Source organism: Nyctereutes procyonoides, unplaced genomic scaffold (genome assembly GCF_905146905.1).
Source record: "Nyctereutes procyonoides isolate TBG_1078 unplaced genomic scaffold, NYPRO_anot_genome, whole genome shotgun sequence".
NCBI lineage: Eukaryota > Metazoa > Chordata > Mammalia > Carnivora > Canidae > Nyctereutes > Nyctereutes procyonoides.
In genome coordinates this window covers 34,603,170-34,625,422 of record NW_026575120.1, presented here as the reverse complement: position 1 = coordinate 34,625,422, position 22,253 = coordinate 34,603,170, and the positions used below count along the sequence as shown (strand labels likewise).

General features: G+C 43.4%; 1 protein-coding gene across 1 annotated transcript in view; it reads right to left on the bottom strand.

Annotated features, from left to right (window-relative positions):
* The window catches only part of WEE2 (WEE2 oocyte meiosis inhibiting kinase), a 30,792-nt gene extending 21,865 nt beyond the window's left edge, over nt 1–8,927 (bottom strand). The window contains exon 1 of the mRNA XM_055334771.1: nt 8,885–8,927. Coding sequence (XP_055190746.1) covers nt 8,885–8,927 — 43 coding nt within the window. The remainder of the gene's footprint in view (nt 1–8,884) is intronic.
* Between the last annotated feature and the right edge of the window lie 13,326 nt (nt 8,928–22,253).

Genomic DNA, 22,253 nt, shown 5'->3' with positions numbered 1-22,253 from the left:
TTACTCTGCATCCTTGTCTTTAGCATAACATCACCACTGATCATTGCCCTCTCTCTCTCTCTCTCTTCTGATCCAAACTATATTCCTCATAAAGTGTGCACTTTTTCATTTGCATTTCCAGTTTCCCTCCCAAGCTCTGTTCTTTTCCTGCCCCTCAAATCTTGGCACTTCCAGGATTCCTAATTTGGACCACTTCTCTTCTTACTCTGGCACTCAGGCTACTTGAGCTTATCTGCACCCAAAGCTTCAACAAATTCCAAAATGCTAATGATATCCAAGGATAGATCTCCAATGTAGTTTGGTTTTCCTGCACCCCAGAAACATTTATTCAATGATTTATAGGACACCTCTGTTTTCTCCAAACCTATAAATGCCTCTAGCATCAACTGTCTTGACCCAAGGTACCCTTTACTCAATCAAACAAGGCAGAAACTTCACAGCACCCTAGATCCCTCCTTTTCCCTAGACCCCTCCATCAAGTTGATGAGAGAACAAAAAGCAAGCTGAGTGTAAAACATGAGCTGACACCCTGACAAGCCCCACCCCCTTAAGGTGAGATGGATAGATAGATAGCATTATTATATGTATATATAATGGATATATACATATATCCATTAATGGATAGATAGATAGCATCATTATTATATGTATATTATAATATGTATATAATAATGCTATATGTAATAATATATAATGCTATGCCCAATAGCATATATATGTCCAATAGCAATATATAATGCTAGCATTCCTTGGGCACCAGTAACTGCCTAAGAACACAGGCAAAGTTGAAAAATAAATGATCAATTGATAGAGATCGCAGTCATGGGACACCTGGGTGGCTCAGTGGTTGGGCATCTGCCTTCAGCTTGAGGCATGATCCCTGAGTTCCAGGATTGAGTCCCACATCGGGCTCCCTTGAAAGCCAAGCATGCAGGGGGAGGTCCTGTCACCACGCTGGGTGGGAATGGGATGAAGGCACCCTCCCACGTCTTAGTTTCCACCCTCAGGTCCTCCAGGCCTCCCACCCTTCTAGGTAGACTGGTGTCCCTGCTGTCCTCTAACCCCCAAGGGTTCACAGCATGAATTTTGCTTAAGAACATTTGAGGGGCTCCTGGGTGGTTCAGTCAGTTAAACGTCAACTCTTGATTTTGGCTCAGGTCAGGATCTCGAGGTTGTGGTGTGGAGCCTCAAGTGGGGCCTGGGCCAGCTGGGTGGGAAGTGTGCTTGAGAGTCTCCCTTTCCCTCTTCCCCTCCCAATGCAAGCTCTGTCAAATCTTTTAATAATCAATATTGAAGATATTTGAGAAATCTTTATCATCTCTGCAGAGGTGCCTTCATATGTGTAACAACTGTGTAAATGCCTTTCAGGGACCCACCCTGATTTCTATCAGAAAACCCTATTAATATTTATTGAAGTATAGTCAACATACAATGTTACACTAGTTTCAGGGCTACAATTTAATGACTCTATGCTGTACATTACTCAGCTCTCCCCTGAGAAGTGTAGTCACCATCTGTTCCCGTACAAAGTTACAATAGTACTGACTCCATTGCCTAGGCTGTACTTTCTCAATTTCTGTGGCTTCTATATTTGAGAACCAGATGCTTATAGCTCCTAATATTTATCTATTTTTCCCATCTCCCACCCACTTCCTCTCTGGCAATCAGTCAATGTGATCCATCACATTAACGAGAGAAAGGACAAAAACCATACGGTAATCTCAATAGTGGCAGAAAAAGCATTTCACAAAACACAACATAAAAAGCATAGTGGGTTTTGAGGAAATGTCCATCCACAGAATAAAGGCTGTGTAGGAAGGCCTGTAGCTGACATCGTACTTTATGATGAAGACCTGAAATCATCTCCCCTAAGAGCAGGAACAAGACAAGGAAGTCCCCTCTTAGCCCTGGAAGTCCTACAGTAGGAAACAGACAAGGAAAAGAAATGGCCCTCGGTGTCCATCGAAAGATGAATGTATAAAGATGATGTGGACTATGTATACAATGGAATATTACTCAGCCATTAGAAACGACAAATATCCACCATTTGCTTCGACGTGGATGGAACTGGAGGGTATTATGCTGAGTGAAGTAAGTCAATCAGAGAAGGACAAACATTATATGGTTTCACTCATAGAGGAAATATAAAAAATAGTGAAAGGGATTATAGGGGAAAGGAGAGCAAATGGGAAAAATTAGAGATGATGACAGAGCATCAGAGACTCCTAACTCTGGGAAATGAACAAGGGGTAGTGGAAGGGGAGGTGGGCCAGGGGATGGCATGACTGGGTGACGGGCACTGAGGTCACCAGTGCCCATCACTTGATGGGATGAGCACTGGGTGTTATACTATGTGTTGACAAATTGAACTCCAATAAAAAAAATTTTTTTAAAGGGGAACAAAAGGACTATGGGCTTATTGGAACATTTTCATGTCCATTGCTCAGGCTGCAATACTTACGGGTAGGAGAAAGACTGTCATTTGACTGGAAGCTAGTACCCTGGCGGGAATGATTAGAAGACCCAGAAACTTGATGCCCTCTCTTTATTCCTATTCTTATACAAAGTTGTTTTTCTTGGGCATAAGACAGCCACCTAAGTCACTAGGGTAGCTGCCAATCTTAAGAATCTTATGTAAGGTTTCTTTCTCTTTGGTCTAATATGATCCCTCCAAATTCCTGGACTGGCCACGTGACAGTCCTCCACTCAGAGCTGGCTGAAACCAGTACCAAACTGAATTAAAACCCAACTGAGGATCCTTCCCTAGTGAAGTCAGCTATAAAAGATTACATGTATTGGGAGATTACTTAGATCGTGATGGATTTCTATCTTTACTATTCTTCATCAATGTCCCCTACTGACTACTTAAATTACAATATTATATAATTCCCCCTGTAAAACTTTTCTGGTATTTTCCATGAGTTAAGAATGACAAGTTCTCCATGGCATTTTGGTTCATTCACTGGCACCCATTGGTAGTCTAGAATGCAATGCGGAAGCTGAGGGACACCAGGATCCCTCCTACAAGGCAAGGTGGTGTTCATATCATGTTCTTAGAAGGACGCCTCTGGTCACTTTGACACTAAGAAGCTCTGACATGTCCTGTGTAGGATGCCACCTAGGAGTCAGGGGGGATTTTTGGTAATGGACCTTCTCTACTTTTCTGGGAGCATGGGGTTTTCTTTGGTTCTTAAGGATTCTCCCTTGGGATGCCTTTTAACTCACTGGAATCAATTCACATTGCAAGATCTAAGGAAGAAAAAAGAAAGACTGATCTTCTGTAACATTGAATGGCCTCAGTACTCCTTAGGAAATGAAGGAAAATGGCCCTTTAATGGAACATTAAACTTCAATATGATTTATCAGATCTCTTCTATAGGAAACAGGGCACATGGACTGAGGTACCTATGTCCAGGCCTTCAATGCCCTAAATCGGATCCCAATCTAAGGGCCTCTTGCATAATGTGTCTAATCACCAACCAGGTTAATAAATCCCCTCTGAACATACTGAATGATGATTGTTTAAATAGGCCCATTCCTCGTAACAAACCCGGGTCACTGGAGAAATCACCAGCCAATCCAAAGAGGATACTGGCTCTGTTACTAGCTCTCCTCCTTATGAACCTCAAGACCCCTCTGCTCCCAGCCCACATCTGAACATACCAGGAGGGTAATTCCCTATCTTCTAAGTCTTCCACCTAAATCTGGATTGCATCCTCTTAGGGAGGGCGCTAATGGAGAAATGGGCACAGTTAGAGTCCATATCCCATTCTCCATAGCAGACCTGGCTCAGATAAACATCAATTAGGACAATATTCTGAAACCCTGTTCTCAATTCATTGAGGGCTTTCAACAATTATCTATTATGGTTGATTTGACCTGGCAAGATACATTCATCATATGAATTCATTGTTGTACCCCTGAAGAAAAGAACCATACCTGGGCAGGGGCTCAAGAACTTGCGGATGAACTAGCAGTCAGAGATAGATATTGTTATCCAGTAGAGGGAAGTGCTGTTCCAGTACTGAACCTCCCTGGAGTTACCAAGATGATAGGGAAGGGAAAGACAGGATCATGTGATAACTTGTTTAATGGAAGGAATGAGAAAAGGATTCTTTAAACCTGTAAACTTTGATGAAATTCAGGAAGTTACTCAAGGAGCTGATAAAAATCCAACTCTATTTCAGGGTTGTTTGATAGACACTGTCCCTAAGTATACAAATCTGGACCCAATCTCTCCTAAGGGAACAATTATCGTAAACATGCACTTTATAAGTCAGCTGGCCCCTGACATCTTCTGAAAATTAACTAAAATGGCTTTAGGCCCTCAAACACCCAACCCCCCACCCCCTGCCGCCCAGTGCCCACTAGAGGTAGCTGCTGGGGTCTTTAATAATAGAAGTATGGCCATAGGGAAAGAAAAGGACTGGAGAGCTAAACTGCAAAATAAAATTCAGGCTCCAATATTGGCTGGCACTATTGTGGGTGAATTCCCCACAACACCAGACTAACCAGGGGCCAAAGAAAAATCTGGTGTCAGACAAAGGACCAGATAAGACCCCATGCTGCAGGTGTGGCCAAATCAGCCATTGGAACAAAGAATGTCCACACAAATGCTCTCTACCAGGGCCATGTCCTGTCTATAAGAAAGAAGGACATTGGAAGAAAGATTGTCCTCATCTCCAGGGAGAGGAAGACAGGAATTCACTTCCCTGCTGGAGAGCAGGAACCAGAGGATCCAGCCTCATGGGGCCTTGGGAGTGTTCTGGCTCACTTTGAAATCAAGATGACTCAGCCCCAGGTTACCCTGGATATGGAAGGAAGTTTATTGATTTTCTTACTGATACAGGAGCCGCTTACTCCGTTCTTATTCAGCACTGTGGCCCTACTTGTCTTTTAACTATAAATTGTTAGCATAGAAGGGGAAACTAAAACATGCTACCCAACAATGCCTTTAACCTACAAGTACAAAAATCAGTTGGTTACTCATGCTTTTCCTAGTCTTTCCATCTTGCCCCACTCCGTCACTTGGATGAGACTTAATGTATAAGTTAGGAAGCAGGCTTGTTCTTACTAAAGAAGAGGACAGCTTGTTCTCTTTGCCCTGATATCCCTTCTAAAATCTGGAAGCAAATCCACAGGTTTGGGATTGTAATGTCCCAGGAAGGGCTCTTAAAGCCCAACCAGGTAAAGTGACCTTAAAAGGACCCAACCACTATACTTCATTTAAAAAAAAAAAAAAAAACTGTCCCTTAAAACCTGAGGCAAAGGTTGGGTTACAACCACTTATTGGTAAATTTCTCAAACATGGTATTTTAAAACCTTGTCAATCTCCTTTATAACACTCCAATTTTACCAGCAAAGAAGCCAAATGGAGACTATCAGATGGCACAGGATTTAAGAGCTATAAATGAAGCAGTTATACCTATTCATCCCATAGTGCCAAATCCATATACTGTTCTCATCCAGGTCCCTGGTGATGCCCACTGGTTTATAGTACTTGATTTAAAAGACACCTTCTTTTGCATCCCTCTAAATGAAGAAATACAGCCACTAATTTGCTTTTGAATGGGCTCACCTTCAAGCCTACAGACTGCTCAATTAATTTGGATAGTCTTTTGTCACAGGGATTAAGAGGCAGTCCTCACTTATTGGGGATGCACTTAGCACAGACCTCTGTGTTATCTCCTTGCCTCAAGGGACTACATATAGTTCAATATGTGGATGATATTTTAATCTGTAGTCCCACAAAAGAAATGTCTGATAGTAATTCTGTAACATAATTTCTTGGCAGGCAGAAGGTATCGCATCTTCTCTCAAAAGGCACAAATATCAAAACAAGAAGTGCAATATTTGGATATGAGCTAACACCAGGTCATTGTACCCTATCTACTGACAGAAAAAAAGGCTATATTAAATCCTGGACCCCCAGCTACCAAAAAACCCAACTCTGTACCTTACAAGATATGGCAGGCTTTTACCCCCTATGGATTCCTGGTTTGGGGCTCTTAGCCAAACCATCATATGATTCAGTTAAAGGCCCTGATGAAGACCCTTTATTCTGTGTGGAAGGGCCAACAGACAGCCATTCAAACATTAACCACTAAGCTTTCATCAGCCCCTGATGAAACTTTTCTAAACTTTGGCTTTCCCAAGTTTAGAAAAACCTTTCACTTTATATGTAGCAGGAAAAACAAGGACAAGCTTTAGGAGTTCTTACCCAGAAATTAGGAAATGAAACAAAACTGGTGGGCTATTTTTCAGTCATTTATACCCCACAAGGGTGGCCAGCTTGTCTTCAAGCAGTGGCTGCAACAGCCCTCCTGGGTAGAAGAAGCTTCAAACTTTACTCTGGGACAATTCTTGATGGTGATAACTCCATATCAGGTCCAAAATGTCCTAGAGACCAAAGGCCACCAATGGATAATGGGAGGCTGACTTTCTAAATACCAGGCTATGCTTTTAGACACACCTGAAATAATACCGAAAGCCTGTTAAACTTTAAACCCAGCTATCCTTATGCCTGTACCTGACCATCATACATCTATGCTACAACATGACTGCTCAGAGATTATTGATCTTGTTTATTCTAGCGGACCAGATTTAAAAGATTCCCCTACTGAAAATGCAGAGGACAATTGGTTTACTGATGGCAGCAGCATGGATAAAGGAAAAAGAAAAGCCAGATATGCTATAGTTAGCTTAGCTAAGACCATTGAGACAAAAGCCCTTCCAATAACTACTTCTGTTCAAAAGACTAAATGAATAGCACTTACCCGTGCTCTTCACTTGGCAAAAGGCCGAAAAATTTTTATACTGACTCCAAATATGCTTGCCTGGTGCTACATGCCCACGGGGGAAATTTGGAAAGAAAGAGGGTTACCATTATTATCAAGCCATAATTCCCCGATCAAATATGGGCCTTAAATAATTCCTCTTCTTGAGACTGTACAGCTACCTAAGAAGGTAGCTGTAATTCATCTCAGAGGATGTCAAAGGATATGATCTTGGAATCTAACAGAAACAATTTGCTGGACCATGTAGCCAAGCAGGCAGCACAAAACAAATATTAAGTCTCATACCAATCTTAACTCCAGGCAAGTCAATAACTCCAGTCTATTCAGACCAAGAAATTCACATAGCCCAGGAACAAGGAAATTCCAAAAAAGGACAGAACTGGCTTATTAATAATGAGGGAAAATCTTTACATCCAAAAATAACTAATGGAAGGTAATACAGAGTTTACACCAAACTACTCATTTGGGCAAAAATACTTTAAAGCATTTAGTTAAAAATATATTTGATGGAGTGAATTTAAGAGTTATAATAAAACAGGTTTGCCAATCCCATATGTTTGGGCACAAGTAAATACAGAAGGTGCAGTCCATGCCCCACCCTCCACCTGTTTTGAAACCAGTCCAAAGCCATGGTATATATCCAGGAGAGGACTGGCAGCTTGATTTCACACAAATGCCTCCTTGAAAAGGCTGTAAGTTCCTACTAGTGTTTGTTGATACTTTCACTGAATGGATGGAGGCCTTTCCATGTAAAACTAAAAGAGCCACAGAAGTAATCAAAGTTTTGTTGAGTGAAAATATTCCTAGGTTTTTGCCTTCCATGATCCTTCAAAGGGACAGTGGCCCGTCTTTTACTGTTCAAGTAACTCAACAAATAGCACATGCTTTAAAAATTAAATGTTTTCTACATTCAGCCTGGCATCCACAATCCTTTAGCATGGTAGAGAAAGCTGATCGTACTTTAAAAGGACACTTACTTAGTCTAGAGACCCAGAAAAATTGGGTTACTCTCTTACTAATAGGACTTCTTAGAATAAGAACCACTCCAAAATAACCTCCAGGACTGAGCCCTTTTGAGTTATTATATGGAAAACCATTTCTTACAGTGGACTTGTGATTAGATGAAGATTATAATCCTTTGTTAAACTATTCACTCAGGCTGGTTTAATTCATAAGTTACTTAATGGATATACTGATCATGTGTTCCCAAAACCTGACTTACTTATAACTGAAAGTCCATCCCATGTAAGCCCCAGAGACATGGTTTATTTAAAAGATTGGAAGTCAAATACATCAGGGGACTTAAATCCAAAATGGAAAGGTCCATATCAGGTTGTGTTATGTACTCCCACCATAGCAAAATTAGAGAGCCACTCCTCCTGGACTCATGTACCTCCTTCACAGGAAACCCATGAACAAACTAATGTGCCTTCTTACTCCTGTGAACCTGGAGAAGATCTCAAACTCCTCTTTAAATGAGGATGAAGATGGTTCATACCACCCACAGATTACCTCTTTGCTGTCCACAATGGCCTCAGCTGCCTCCACCTTTCATAACTCCCCCATGTTTCCCTATTGAACAATGTTGACCCATTGGAAGGTACATCTCCATGCCCCTATTCAGCAGGAAGAAGCTACAGAAGATGAGATCTGCTGGGTTCAACAATCTTAAAGACTTAAGGATCAGTTTTGTTCAAGGGGGAAAATGATGAGAGAACGAAAGGCAAGATGAGGCAAAACATGTGCTGACACCCCACCAAACCCTCCTCTCCTTAAGGTGGGATATATACATAGAACATTTCCCAGGCACTAGTAACTGCCTAAGAACAAAGTCAGGGGGAAAACAAATGGTCAATTGATAAAGATCCAGTCATGTAGGACATGAAACTCACTATGCTTTGTAACTGTCTTAATGATTTACAAGAAAAACACCATAATAGACCTATGGGAACCTATAGACTCGATTTCCTGGAGACCTAAAGTCGCCATCACCTGGCTATAAAACCCTATATAATCAGACACTCCTCACAATCACAGCACAGCTCTTTCTGCCCACAGGTCCTGTCCCCCTGCTAGAATAAAAATACCTTTTTGCACCTTAAAACGTCTCAAGAATTCTTTCTTGCCCATTGGGCTTGACAATCCTGCAAAGTCATTTTGCAAATCCTAACCATCCCTCAATTTATCACTGTGTACCACCAATGTAGTTTAGATCTTTCTCCTTTGTCAACAGATCTGCTATGAATACTGCTCTGCTTTCAGGGTCTCTCCCACTCCAAGCAGCCTGCACATGAAGGTCAATTGTTCCAAAAGGCCTCTGATCAAAACTATTTAATGAAGGTCTCAAAGCTTTCAGAATAAAATCTCAATCTAGCTCCTGCCTACCTCCTCTGATCTCGCTGCCTGCAACTTCTCGTATACAGGCCCCGTATCTCTAGCACCGTGCAGTTTCTAGGTGTGACATGATCTTTCCTCCTCCTAACCTGTTAGACACTTTTTCCTTGGCCTCAAATTCTCATTTGCTTCCTTACCTGGCTCACGCTAGCTCATCCTTGAAGACCGCTCTCAGACTTGACTTTCTTTGGAAAGGCATCCCTGATCTTGGGACTTAATTCCCAATTCTTTCTCATCATGCCACACCACTTCCCCCACACCCCTAATCTGAACTTTATTGTCTCAGTTGTTCATCTTCCTTCATTTTAAGGACACTTTTTGACACAGTGAATCATTTGCCAGCAGAAGGTCTGATATCAAGGTGCTCCATTTTAAATGAATGAATGAAATAGACATACCGTGACATGCTTCCTTGTCTGCGTACCCTTGCTCAGAGACACACTCTTTCAGCCCACTCTCTCACTAATCTACATACACCAAAACCATTCTCGAAACACCTATCACATAGTGTCTATAGATACATCCCCGGTCTTTCTGCTGATTATAAAGCACTTTGAGGGCAGAAACCATGTCTTGTGTTCCTTGTTCACATTGGGTTCTCAAAAAATAAATGGATGATTGATTGGTTGGCGTTGGGACGATTGGAAAATCCACGGATGGACACACAGGCATTGTAAAGTAGTTTGTCTACAATACAGACAAGAAGCCTGGTACTTCCTAGTGGATGTGGTGTGCATACTCAGCAGGAACAAAAGCGGCCTGCTGACAGTGACTGTGTCTGCAATCAGAAGCACAGATGTTGTTATGACGGCATGAGTACCTCAAGCTGAGCCAGCAAAAAGCAGAGCTAATGCCAGTCCTGGAGCTCACATACCATGGCATGAGGTTGTCAGAGGTAACGATGGCCTTCCATGGCCTTAATAATGTGTAGATACAATATAAGAATAATCACGACAAGAATAAAGGACTAAACTAACTACTTGGGACCTTAGCCTATTTGTCATCCTCAGCTTATAAAGAAGTATCACCAAGTTAACTTTTGATCACCTATAATGGAAGAGCCTATCCCTCACCAGACTGAGGAATGGGGAGGACTTCCTTCTGGGAAGAGCAGCGGCAAAGGTATGTGAATATGTTCAAACAGTGAAGGTGAACATTCTTATATTAGGAAATATTAGTAGATAATTACGTAAGAGTAGAGCCAATTGGCGTAATGGAGAGAACAGCAGACTGAGACCAAAAGATCAGGTTTCTAGTCCTGCCTCTGCCATTGGCTGAGCCAAAAGCCAGTGTATCTCTTTGAACCTCGGATTTTCTCACATGCAGAATGCATAACAGGGCTCCAGATCTCAATCATCCTTCCAATTCCAATATTCTTTAACTAGGATTTTTCCCCCACCAAGATTTATTTGTGACCTACACCAAACAGTTGCTGACATCAACAATTTTGAGAAGACAGCTAGCAAGGCACGTAGTTCTACTTTCTGATAACTTGAAACTTTTCTTCATTTTCACCGACAAATACGTAATTAAGGACATGCATAGCCCATGAGGCAAATGGGTCAGATACACATAAAGGACCGTGTCCTGCTTCTCCATCAGCTGAACTAGAACACAGATCTTGGCAACCTGGGTCCCCTTGCCCCAAGACTTACTTACTTTGGGAGTGTAGGGGCTCTCGCAATGCACCACCTCGCTCCTGCTGTCTGGCTGGGCTGGTGTCCCAGGACATTTGTGAAAGCCTGGCCCTGGAGTCCTCAAAGCCTGATCTGGACTCATCTTGTCTTTTTCCTCAAATGTGCCCACTCCATGGATGCTACTGGAGGGAGTCCTGGGAGGTGTGAACTTTGCCTCTGACTCCTGGCCTTCAGCCCTGTCTGGGGTTTGACTCTGGGTCTCCCTGCTTTCTGGTGCCTCCTTCTGCCCCTCACTCTCGCTCTCTTCTTCACAGTAGGAAACGTTCAACTTCTGCTTTAGTTCTTTGTTAATACTGCTGTCATCCATCTCAGCCGGAGAGATTGACAGCACCAGTGAGAAGGCCTATCGGAGGGGAGCCCTGTAGAGCTCCAGAGGAGGAGAGGACACTGTAAGCTGGCAAATCCCCCAGTGTTAGCCTGCCTCTCCCTCTGCCCACTAACAGCTATGCCGAGGCGCAGCATTAGTTTGCTCCCTTAAGTACCCCATATATGTAAGACCTCAGCTTATCCTCATTTCCAGCCTGATTGAAGAAAGCTCCAGCGACTCTCGGAGCAATTAAATCCAATTCACGTATAGAACTCTTCTGGATATCCCACATAGTCTCCCTGAACCCACGTGCTGTAAAAATCAGGGTGAGATAGTTGGATTCCTTTAATTCTGTATGGCTTTAAAAATACCCATTAGCCATTTCAGAAACAAGCTCATTATTGGGAAGATATTCTTTCCAGTCTTTTCTACCTACCGTTAAGAAATACCACACTCTCCTGTCTCCCCCACCCACCCGTGGCTAACAGCGGTTAACTAGAACTCAGCATCACCAGGGTATCATAATCATCCTTAAACAGCCACTAACTTCTCTTGGCTGGAGTTCCTCTCCCCAGCAGGGAGACACCTGAGATTTCTGCCAGACACACCTGCTATAATTCAGGCATCTCACACCCTCCACCCGCCCCCCCCCCCCCCCGTATCAGCAGTTAAAACTTTTAGGGAATAGGACAAATTTCTAAACTGACAAAGAAAAGATGAGTGACACATAGAAGCCGGTATGTATCATTTGAAAACAGAAATTACTTTGCCCCCAAATGCCTTATTTTGTAATCTTTAATTTTTTAAAAATAATTTATTTATTCATGAGAGACACAGAGAGGGAGAAGCAGAGACACAGGCAGAGGGAGAAGCACACCCCATGCATTGAGCCCGATGTGGGACTTGATCCCAAGACCCCGGGATCATGACCTGAGCCACCCAGGCATCTTTTGTAATTTTTTTTTTTTTTTTTTTACTGTTAACCTACATTATTAAATTTCTTTCTTGGAGGGGCCCCTTGAGAAGAGTAAAAAACTCTTTGAATAAAAAAAAAAAGTCACCGATACCACTTTGTAGGAGAAACCATGTGAAAGGTCATCCACGGAATAGGAAAATGATATACATGAGCCTTCTTGTACCTTCAGGGGAGACCCTGGAGGTACTGGACACGTGAAATTATGTACCTGATAGACGTGGGCCGAAGAGAGGTGCTGAGGATGGTTTGATCTTGGCTGAAACAAAGTTAATTTCTCTTCTCTTACACTCTTTGGTTACTCGTTGCCCATCACCAGTCTTCCGTTTCCTCCCCTTCAATCCCTCCAGTCCTTTCTCCTTTCTCAATCTTTCCCATCTCTGACCTGAGCTCATGAGGATGTTAATCCACATGAAAACTAACTGGGAGGATGTAAAAGTAACTTTTTCAGCTAAAAGGCTTCTCATGCTCCTGCTTTTTACAGGTGTACACACCACTGGATCCTTCCCTTGACCTTCCCTAGCCCATCCCGCCGGTGCCGACCTTCCCAAATCATTCCACAGGGACATCACATTGCTCATGGCAGGCACAAACTCACTCACTGCCCACCTCTGGCAGGGTTCCCCCATCCTGCAGGGGCTAGAGATGATTAAGTCATCAACAGGAACAGGAGGACTCCGGTTATAAGTAAAGAAATTGCTGTGAGCTGAGATCCAGGCTTTGGGAGTGAGATCCTTATTCGCAACTGTCACGGCAGGCCAGGTGATATTCCTTGCCGTAGCCTTGGAGTTGACCGGTGTTCCCCTCTTAGGCCATGGCTCGTCCGTCGTTCTTGCAGCCCTAGGCTAGCCAAGCCTGGCTCCGCTCTCAGGCAGGACAGGACGCATTGGAAACACTCTGAACGAATCCCAGGCATGCAGGCAGGGCACGGGGCCCAGTTCATGGGGCCTTAACTAGAGACACCAAACAGTTTTTTACCATCACCCCCCCCACACACACACACACATACTCCCCCTTTCCTCTCGGCCTTGCTAGAATTCTCAGTCACCCTCACTTAACGACCACACCACCTACCTAGGGAGGCAGCTGTGCCGTTGTTATGGTTTGGGTCCCAGGTCACCAGCATCACCAGTGGTGCTTCGGTTAGAAACGTGCACCATTCACCTTTTCGCGTATTGTCACTCGAAGGACAATTGTGCTAAGGCTTCAGAACAAGAAAGGCATAATAACAAGTACAAAGAAGATGCTCCCAAGTTGGAAAGCGAATAATGGGAATTGGGCAGGTCCTGACCTTGACGGCCCAAGGGAAGCCCCGGAAGCCTGCATTTTGCCTCTGGCCCACAGCCCCAGTCTTTGAGGTGTCTTGCCTCACTCTTGTTCTTTGCTCTCAGCTTATGCACATGATGAAAAATTTTCCTCTTTGCTTCAGCTAATACCCTAGGCATCCGTCCCAGGCAAACAGCTCCTCATCGTGAGATGAGGGGTCAAAGGGGAAACACAGGTAATCTGTGGCAGTAAGGGAAAAGGGAGAATTTTTCCCTTAGTACCTGACACGTAGTGAGGGTTCCATAAATTGTTTTTGTTGTTGTTGACTTGGTTTTTTATTTTATTTTTTTAAAAGATTTTATTTATTTATTCATGACAGGTAGAGAGAGAGAGAGGCAGAGACACAGGCAGAGGGAGAAGCAGGCTCCATGCAGGGAGCCCAACGTGGGACTCGATCCTGGGTCTCCGGGATCATGCCCTGAGCTGAAGGTGGCACTAAACCCCTGAGCCACCCAGGGGTCCCTAAAATGCTTCTTTTTAAAAAAAAGATTTTATTTATTTATTCATGAGAGACACACAGAGAGAGGAAGAGACGTAGGCAGAGGGAGAAGCAGATGGATGTGGGACTTGATCTCAGGACCCCGGGATCATGCCCTGGGCTAAAGGCAGACGCTCAACCACTGAGCCACTCAGGCATCCCTCCACAAGTCGTTTTTGAGTGGACTTGGGAAAGCAAAATAAATTCATCTAAGTTTTGTTTTAAATACTCAGAATTTGACTTTTTGAAAGTTTGAATATTTTTCTTATTGTTTCAGGGGTTGCTGCAGTGAGGCAAAGCAATGTTCCCAGGATGTCGATGGAGGAAGCCAGCTTTGCATCTCAGGGCTGAGATCCCTACGCCCTGTGCTTGGGGGAAGCTCTCTCCCACTGCTGAGGAGCCAGAAAGCTAGGCTCAGAGCCCTGCTCCGACGCAACCTTGGTGCTGAGGCCTCTGAAACACCAGTGGGAAGAACAGAAGCAAGAAAGTCTGTCCATTCAAATCAGTTTAGAAGAGGTGGAAACTCGTTTTCACCTTTAGGGTAGACTGTTTGCAAAAGTAAAGCTAAGGCCACGGAAAATGAGCCATTTTTTTGAGAGTCTATGGCTCCAAGGAAGGACATGCTGGCCTTAGTTCCCTCAGGAGGGAGAATTGTAAAAGAAAAAAAAAAAAAATATATATATATATATATATATATATATATATATGAAGAAGCCAAAGGGAAGCTGTAGCACATTATTTATTGAAGACTGAATTCAGACGGAGTCATTCCAGACTCCGAAACATACAGATGTTGGATTAGAGTATATTTGATGAGCCTCCCCGCCACCCCCTGGACCCATTGGGAGGTCTGGTTCCCCAAGCAAGAAAGGGACACTTCTCCGAGGCTTTCTGGGAAGCTGGGTGGCTCCAGGACAGGAAGTGGAGACTGGAAGAGGGCTGGGGTTGCCAGCCACTTTCTGGGCCTCAGTCTGTTGGGCCTGGGCTCTGAAGGCTAGAGGCCAGCCTGAGGGAGGTGCAGGCTGGTGGAGGGGACCGTTGGCCCTGGTCCCCAGGACGTGCCCTTGCGAGGCAGCAGGGCAGCAGTTAGCGTTCTCCCACCAGGGCCCGGGGCCTCGCGGACGCAGGGAGGAGTCCTCTCCAGCTCACTGAGGAAACCAGAGGACTAGGCAGGGTCTCGGGTCTCTGGGGTCCCTGCCCACTCCAGCCCCATGTCCCCCCTCATCCTCCTCTAGCTCCGTCTCTCATCACAACCGGAAGTGTTGCTTCAGCCCCACAGAGGGAAGTTTGCAGTGACTTCGAGAAAAGCAGACTGCGTTCAGCAGCAGCATACGTTCGCCAGCTCTGGGGACACATCCACCAGCAGCAGTGACAGCAGGTGCAGTGTGGTGGCCCATTGCAGCACAGAGCTTCAGGTGCTCCTGACTCTTTTTTTTTTTTAATTGTATCTATATATTTTTTTAAAGATTTTATTTATTCATGAAAGACATACAGAGAGAGAGAGAGAGAGAGAGAGGCAGAGACACAGGCAGAGGGAGAAGCAGGCTCCATGCAGGGAGCCGACGCGGGACTCGATCCCAGGATCGCGGGATCACAACCTGAGCCAAAGGCAGACACTCAACCGCCGAGCCACCCAGGCACCCCGGTCCTGACCCCTCTAACAGCCCAGGGTGCTCAGCAAGGCCAGGAGGCCTGACGAAGACATTCTCTTGACCTCCTCCTTCCACCCGAGAGAGTGCACAGCAGCAGACCCCCGTCCTTGCAGTGACTCTAGTGCTAAGTACACAATTTACTGACACTACTTAGTATTTGGCCGCCACGTTTTTCATGTGCAAGTGCTTACACAGCTGTATCTACTAAGTAGCACTGACAGCAGAAAGGAATTCCAAGGAAAGATTGTGGGCTGAGCAAGATAAAGCCTGGAGACCGTTTTAACGTCTCGTTAATCCTTTTCTTCTTATTTTGCTTTTTCTCGTGGAAGTGTTCAAACACACCAAAAGTAGAGAAAATACAGTATAATGAGTCTCCATGTATCAGTGATGTAGCTTCAAAAATTATGGGCAGCTGTACAATCTTGTTTCATTTAGATCTGCAATTTCACTGGGGGCGGGTGGGTACTGGAGGTTTTTTAAAGCAAATCACTGGTAACACATCCTTTCATTCATGAAGACTTCAGCGCCATTAGTGAAACTCCTCGGATTAATCTATTCTCTTCAGATCTACTAAACATCTACCTGATGAATACATGAGATTCTGACAAATTGCTTCTCTTGCCACGGTGTCACATTTGCTAAAATTACAGGATGTCTGTCAAAAATAGCTGTTATAGGGCAACCCCGATGGCTCAGCAGTTACCCACATTTATGTGGGTAACAGAATTTATTTATGTGGGTAACAGAATTTATGTGGCACTTGGCCATTCCCAGATTCTCCAGAATTAGAGCAGATGGGTCGCCCGTGTGACCTGGTCCAATGGCATTCCACAGAGATGAGATCTCTGTGTCTCCCTGTGCCTCTCTCTGACGCACACACACACTCATTACTCTCACGGGAAGGAATTCATAGGAATGGCAAAGAGCTGGATCTGGTGTGCCTTGATCTTGACTGTCTCTCTGCTCCCCGGGCCGGGGCTCAAGAAGTCACTAGTTACTTGGTCAAACGTTGCCAGCCATTGTTTTATGCTTCTGACCCAATTACAAGATCCCCACACTGAAGGTTTATCTTCCTCAAACAAAAAGAAGCAAACGCTTAATGATTTTGGGGAAGTGTGATAAGGAAGAAAGTAAAGGGTAACCACCAGAAGCTCCAAAGAGAGAAACTGTCAAAAGTGACTGTCCCCAGGGAGGGAGAGGGCCTGGGGGAGGGTCTGGGGAGAAGGAGATTGCTGCTCACTGTATGTCCTGTGTGTAATGTGATTGTTTCATATTTGCCATGGAGATCTAATTAAAATGTCAAAATAATTTCCAAGAATTTAAATGAAAATTATAAATGCATTTTTTAAAAAAAAGATTTTATTTATTTATTCATGAGAGACACAGAGAGAGAGGCAGAGACACAGGCTCCCCTGCAGGGAGCCTGCTGTGGGACTCGATCCCAGGACCCCGGGATCACGCCCTGAGCCTAATGCAGACGCTTAACTGCTGAGCCACCCAGGCATCCCAATAAATGTATATTTTTTAACTGGTTCATAAAGTGCTTGAATGACTCCACTCACTGCTCTGCATCTGCTGACCTCTAAGCTCAAGAGGTCTCCCTGGGCTCAGTCTCCCCAGCTTCTCCCTGGGGGCATTCACTTCCTGCAGTAGCACGCAGCCCACAGTTGTAAACCCTCTGTAACCGGGTGCGCCCTGGGGGGACATCTGCATGGTGTCCAGACCCCACTCCTGAACTTCAGGTCTGCAGCTCCATGACCCAGCCTCTCCCTGGATGTGCAACAGGCATCTCGATCTTAACGTAGCTGAACCCAAGCTCCCAACCTCTCCTACCAAACCTGCTCCTCCCGCAGTTTCCTCATTTCTCTGTAAACAGAAACATGCCAAACATCTGTAAGTCATCACTGACTGCTCTCTCTGTGACCCTGCATCCAGTCTAGGAGAAACCCTTTCACTTCCCCTGACCTCCTCCTAATGGCATCCCCTGCTTCCCTGAGCTGGCCTCCCTGCAGTCTGTTCTGCACACAGGAGGCATGGGGTCCTTCTGGAAGCCCCCCCATCCTCCAGGGCTTCCCATTTCCTTCCAAATATGGAGCCAGCCCCTGTTCTGAGACCCATGGGCCAGAAGACCCACCCCACAACCTAGCTGGTTCCAGGCTCCTCACTGTTCCCCAGATGCCAAAATCTTTCCATACCTGTCTCGCCCTAATCCCTCACTTCCTCCGGGCATCTGCTCAAAGCCGTTTATCAGAGAGGCTTCCTGGACAACCCCTAGAGTGCCCATCACTATTTCTCTGACTTCTTATCCCTTTCAAGTCTCTTCACAGAACTTATCATTGCATCACATTTAGTGGGTGCATTTTGTTTTTATTTTTTTAATGTTTCATTTTAAACACTGTGTCTCCCCATCCCACCCCCCAGTAGAATCTAAATTCCATGGGACATCTGGGTGACTCAGTGATTGAGCATCAGCCTTCAGCTCCCAGGGTTCTAGGATTGAGTCCCACATCAGGCACTCTGCATGGAGCCTGCTTCTCTCTCTGCCTGTGTCTCTGCCTCTCTGTGTGTGTGTGTGTGTGTGTGTGTGTCTCTCATGAATAAATAAATAAAATCTTTAAAAATAAAAAAAAAGAATCCAAATTCCATGAGGACAGGGTTTTAACTCTTGTTTGGGGCTCTATTTCCATGACCTGGAACAGGGAACAGGGTGTGGTGCACAATAGGTGCTGGGAGTCAAGGTGCTTGCTTACACAATGAATACAATGAATATCTTTCATGAGGTTTCAAATTTTAAGTTTTCGACTCCAGCACAAATTCCAGAGGAATGTGTTGATTTTATTTTATTTCTTATTTTTAAAAACATTGATTGATTGATTTGAGAGAGACCCAGAGAAGAGGCAGAGGGAGAGAGGGAGAATCCCAAACAGGGGCCCGATGTGGGGCTCAATCTCATGACCCTGAGATCACAACCTGAGCCAAAACCAAGGGTCGGGCACTCAACCAACTGAGCCACTCAAGCGCCCTGATTTTAGATAACTCAGTAATTTTGACTATATATTCATTCTGTTAACCCCTAAGCATTTCTGCCTCAACCTGAGCTCAGCCTCTGTGGTGTGTGATTTAACGTGTTTTCAGCTTGGGCCAAACCAACAAATTCCTGCAGCACAGACAGTCTGGGAGGAGTGAAAGGAAATAGAGCAGGTGGGGCTGCAGTTATAGCTATTATGGTCTAATGCATACAGTAGATGCGAGGAAGGCAGGAATCTGAAACAGATCAGATTTCCCAGGATGTCTGGATGCTCAGAGCTTTGGGTCCTCAGGATATGTGGGACTTAAGTTCACAGGAGAGATAAGCGTATAGAGATCCTCCTTACACCATTAGGAAGACTATTTTTTTATCCCTTTATGCACATTCTTAATTTCATCCTGTTACACTTCAGTTTGTCCCACAGTCTGGACTCCTGTCTGGACCACTCAATATTGAGTCCGGTCAACTAACTATGCAGCTTGATCATGGAGGCAGTGTAACCTATTCCTTAGCTGGATGGAAGACTAATCCTCAAAGAGAGAATTAAATGGCTTAGTCACATACAGATACTGGTTTTTCCCTAGTAAATATGTAAATCTCGTGCAGTTTGAGTGAAAAAGCTCACAGGTTTTTTTTTTTTTTAAACTGGATAGAATCATTTTAAATAATTTTCACATGGAGAAATAATTGTCAAAGAAATAGCTGAAGAATTTTTTTAAAGAGTGAAAAGAGAAGACTACCTCTGCTAGAAATAAAAACTTACAAAACTTTGAGGAATAGACACATCAATGGTGAAGAATACATAAATTAGTAAATACCAATAATTCAATATTATCATTTAAAGGGGAATTATAAATCATAGGAATTGAAAGAATTATTCAATAGTGGTATAGCAATTATTGGTTAACTATTCAATAAAAATTTTAGAGTCTCACTTCATATCACATTATCAATATAGACACTGATTAGATTAAGAAATTAAATGTGCAAAACCAATGTACAAATACCTTAAAGAATAAAAGTGAATGTTGATACAATTTCGGGGTGTGGAACCAACTTCCTGATGTCAGGCCAACATTAGAAATCACGAAAAGAATTGGTAAGTTTGACGACATAAGGTTTAGAACTTCTAAATTTCACAAAGCAATTAAGCAGCATTGAAACCACACAATAAACTGGAAATAAGATTAGTAAAAATTATGTTAGAGAAAATACAAATATTCTCATTATATAAAGAACTCATGTAAATTGATAACAAGCACATGAAGACCCTAGAAGTTAAGCAAGCAAAAGGCATCACAAGCGGTGCCCTGCAGAGCAGCCACAAATCACCAACATAAATTTTGAAACCAGGTTAGATAGAGTCAGTCACAAAACGTTAACTTAGAAACAAAATGCCACATCACATGGCACCTGATGTGATGAGCACTGGGCGTTATATGCAACTGATAAATTATTAAGCACTACACCTGAAACTAAGTTTGTATTACTTTATGTTGGCTAATTGAATTTAAATAAAAAACAAAAAAAAACAACAAAATGTCATGTTCATCTGACAGATTGGCAAAAAAAGTTTTAAACAGCAATTAAATCTAAATTAAATTAAATCTTACTATTAATTATTATTATATATAATATAATATATAAAAATTATAATATATATAATTAATTTTAATCTAAACTAAATTAAATCTAATTAGGACAAGAGTGAAATGAAATTGACACCCTTATCCACCACTGACTCAACACTTTGGCAAGATTATCAAAAACCTTTAAAAACACACTTAAGGGCAGCCCAGGTGGCTCAGTGGTTTAGCGCCACCTTCGGCCCAGGTTGTGATCCTGGAGACCTGGGATCGAGTCCCGCGTCAGGCTCCCTGCATGGAGCCTGTTTCTCCCTGTGCCTGTGGCTCTGCCACTCGCTCGCTCGCTCTGTGTCTCTCATGAATAAATAAATAAAATCTTTAAAAAAGTAAAAAATAAAAACACACTTAAACAGAAACACCAATACATTTTGACCCAGTATTGCCCCTTTGGCACTGTGGCATAAACCAACAACCCAAATAGCTGATTGTTCCTGCTGGTCACCCCTCCTTCTAGATTTCATTCCTTGCCTGATAGCTGCCCTCCTTGTTGGGCTCTAGGCCTGATGAGAAGGGATGTCTGTCTTCCTCCTGGCTGCCCCAGCACTGTGTGCAGGGCATGACATATAATTGGTACTATTAATTCAGGGTGAAATTTGGCCAACACTTTAGGCCCAGCAAAAAGAGGAAGGGCTTGATTGTCCAACAAGGAGAGAATGGTTAGGTAAATTTTCAAACATACATACAACAGGAACCATTAAAATGATGCAAATAAAAACTTCCTAATAGGATGGGAAAATGTTCATGGTCTGATGCTAAGAAAAAAAAATAAAACTGATATATGGTATGATTTCAACATAAACAGAGAAAACAACTATATCATTTAAGATATAGCATTATTTTTCCATGCCACCAAGAATTTTAAAATACCCCCAAGATGAGGAGTCCAGCATAACTCATACGCAGCTGCAGCAAATGTATCTCCCACAGGAAAGAGCCAGGCAGGGCAACTTGCTCATCTCCACTTTGTCATCAGCTAGAAGGAAGAAAAGCATCGGCCCCAAGAATTTGAACTATAAGCCAGTCTTTGCGATAGTTTGCATTTTGAATTCCCACTACCAAAGAACCTCAAGCAGAGAATTTCACTCAAAGTAGTGTCAGGTTGGTGGTGCCTCCAGATGGCTGACAAAAGCAAACACAAATCTCCTCTGTGAGAACTCGACCTCAGCAGGGCTGGCAGCAATTATGAGTCACGGTAGCAATGTTACCCAGTGAAAAGCTGCACCCCAGAATTGGTAAAGCAGGATAAGCAAAATCTTAACAGTGGCCAACTCAATGGTGAGATTATAGATCAAAATTACTTTTATATAATGTCTTTTATATACATTTTTATATATTATAAATATATTTATATAATGTAGATATGCTTTATATAATGTACTTTATATAATATAGATACATTCACTATTTGGGAAGATAATTTTATTTTAAAACTTAGAAAAAATAAAAGATAGATGGGGTTCTAGGGAACTCATTTTGAAATATAACATCTTAGGGACTTTTTTTTTTAAGATTTTAATTATTTATTCATGAGAGACACAGAGAGAGAGAGAGAGAGGCAGACACACAGGCAGAGGGAGAAGCAGGCTCCATGCAGGGAGCCCAATGTGGGACTCGATCCTAGGTCTCCAGGTCTCCAGCCCTGGGCTGAAGGTGGCGCTAAACCGCTGAGCCACCCAGGGATCCCCATCTTAGGGTCTTTGAATGTGGCTGCTCTGCACTTCCTCTTGCCCTTCACACTCCTTTCCCAGGAGAGCTGTTCTAATAGCTAATTTTAGTTTCTTTCTATCATTTTATGAAATTCAGTAGATAGAAGATAAATCTGATAGTCAGGTATAGAGCCACTTTCAGGCCGTGAATGTGTGTTAAGAGGCCTGTCATCACCATCATCAACCTTTTTGAGCACCTGTTATGTGCAAGATACTCGGTTAAGCCTGCAGAAGGAGCCGGTGGTACAG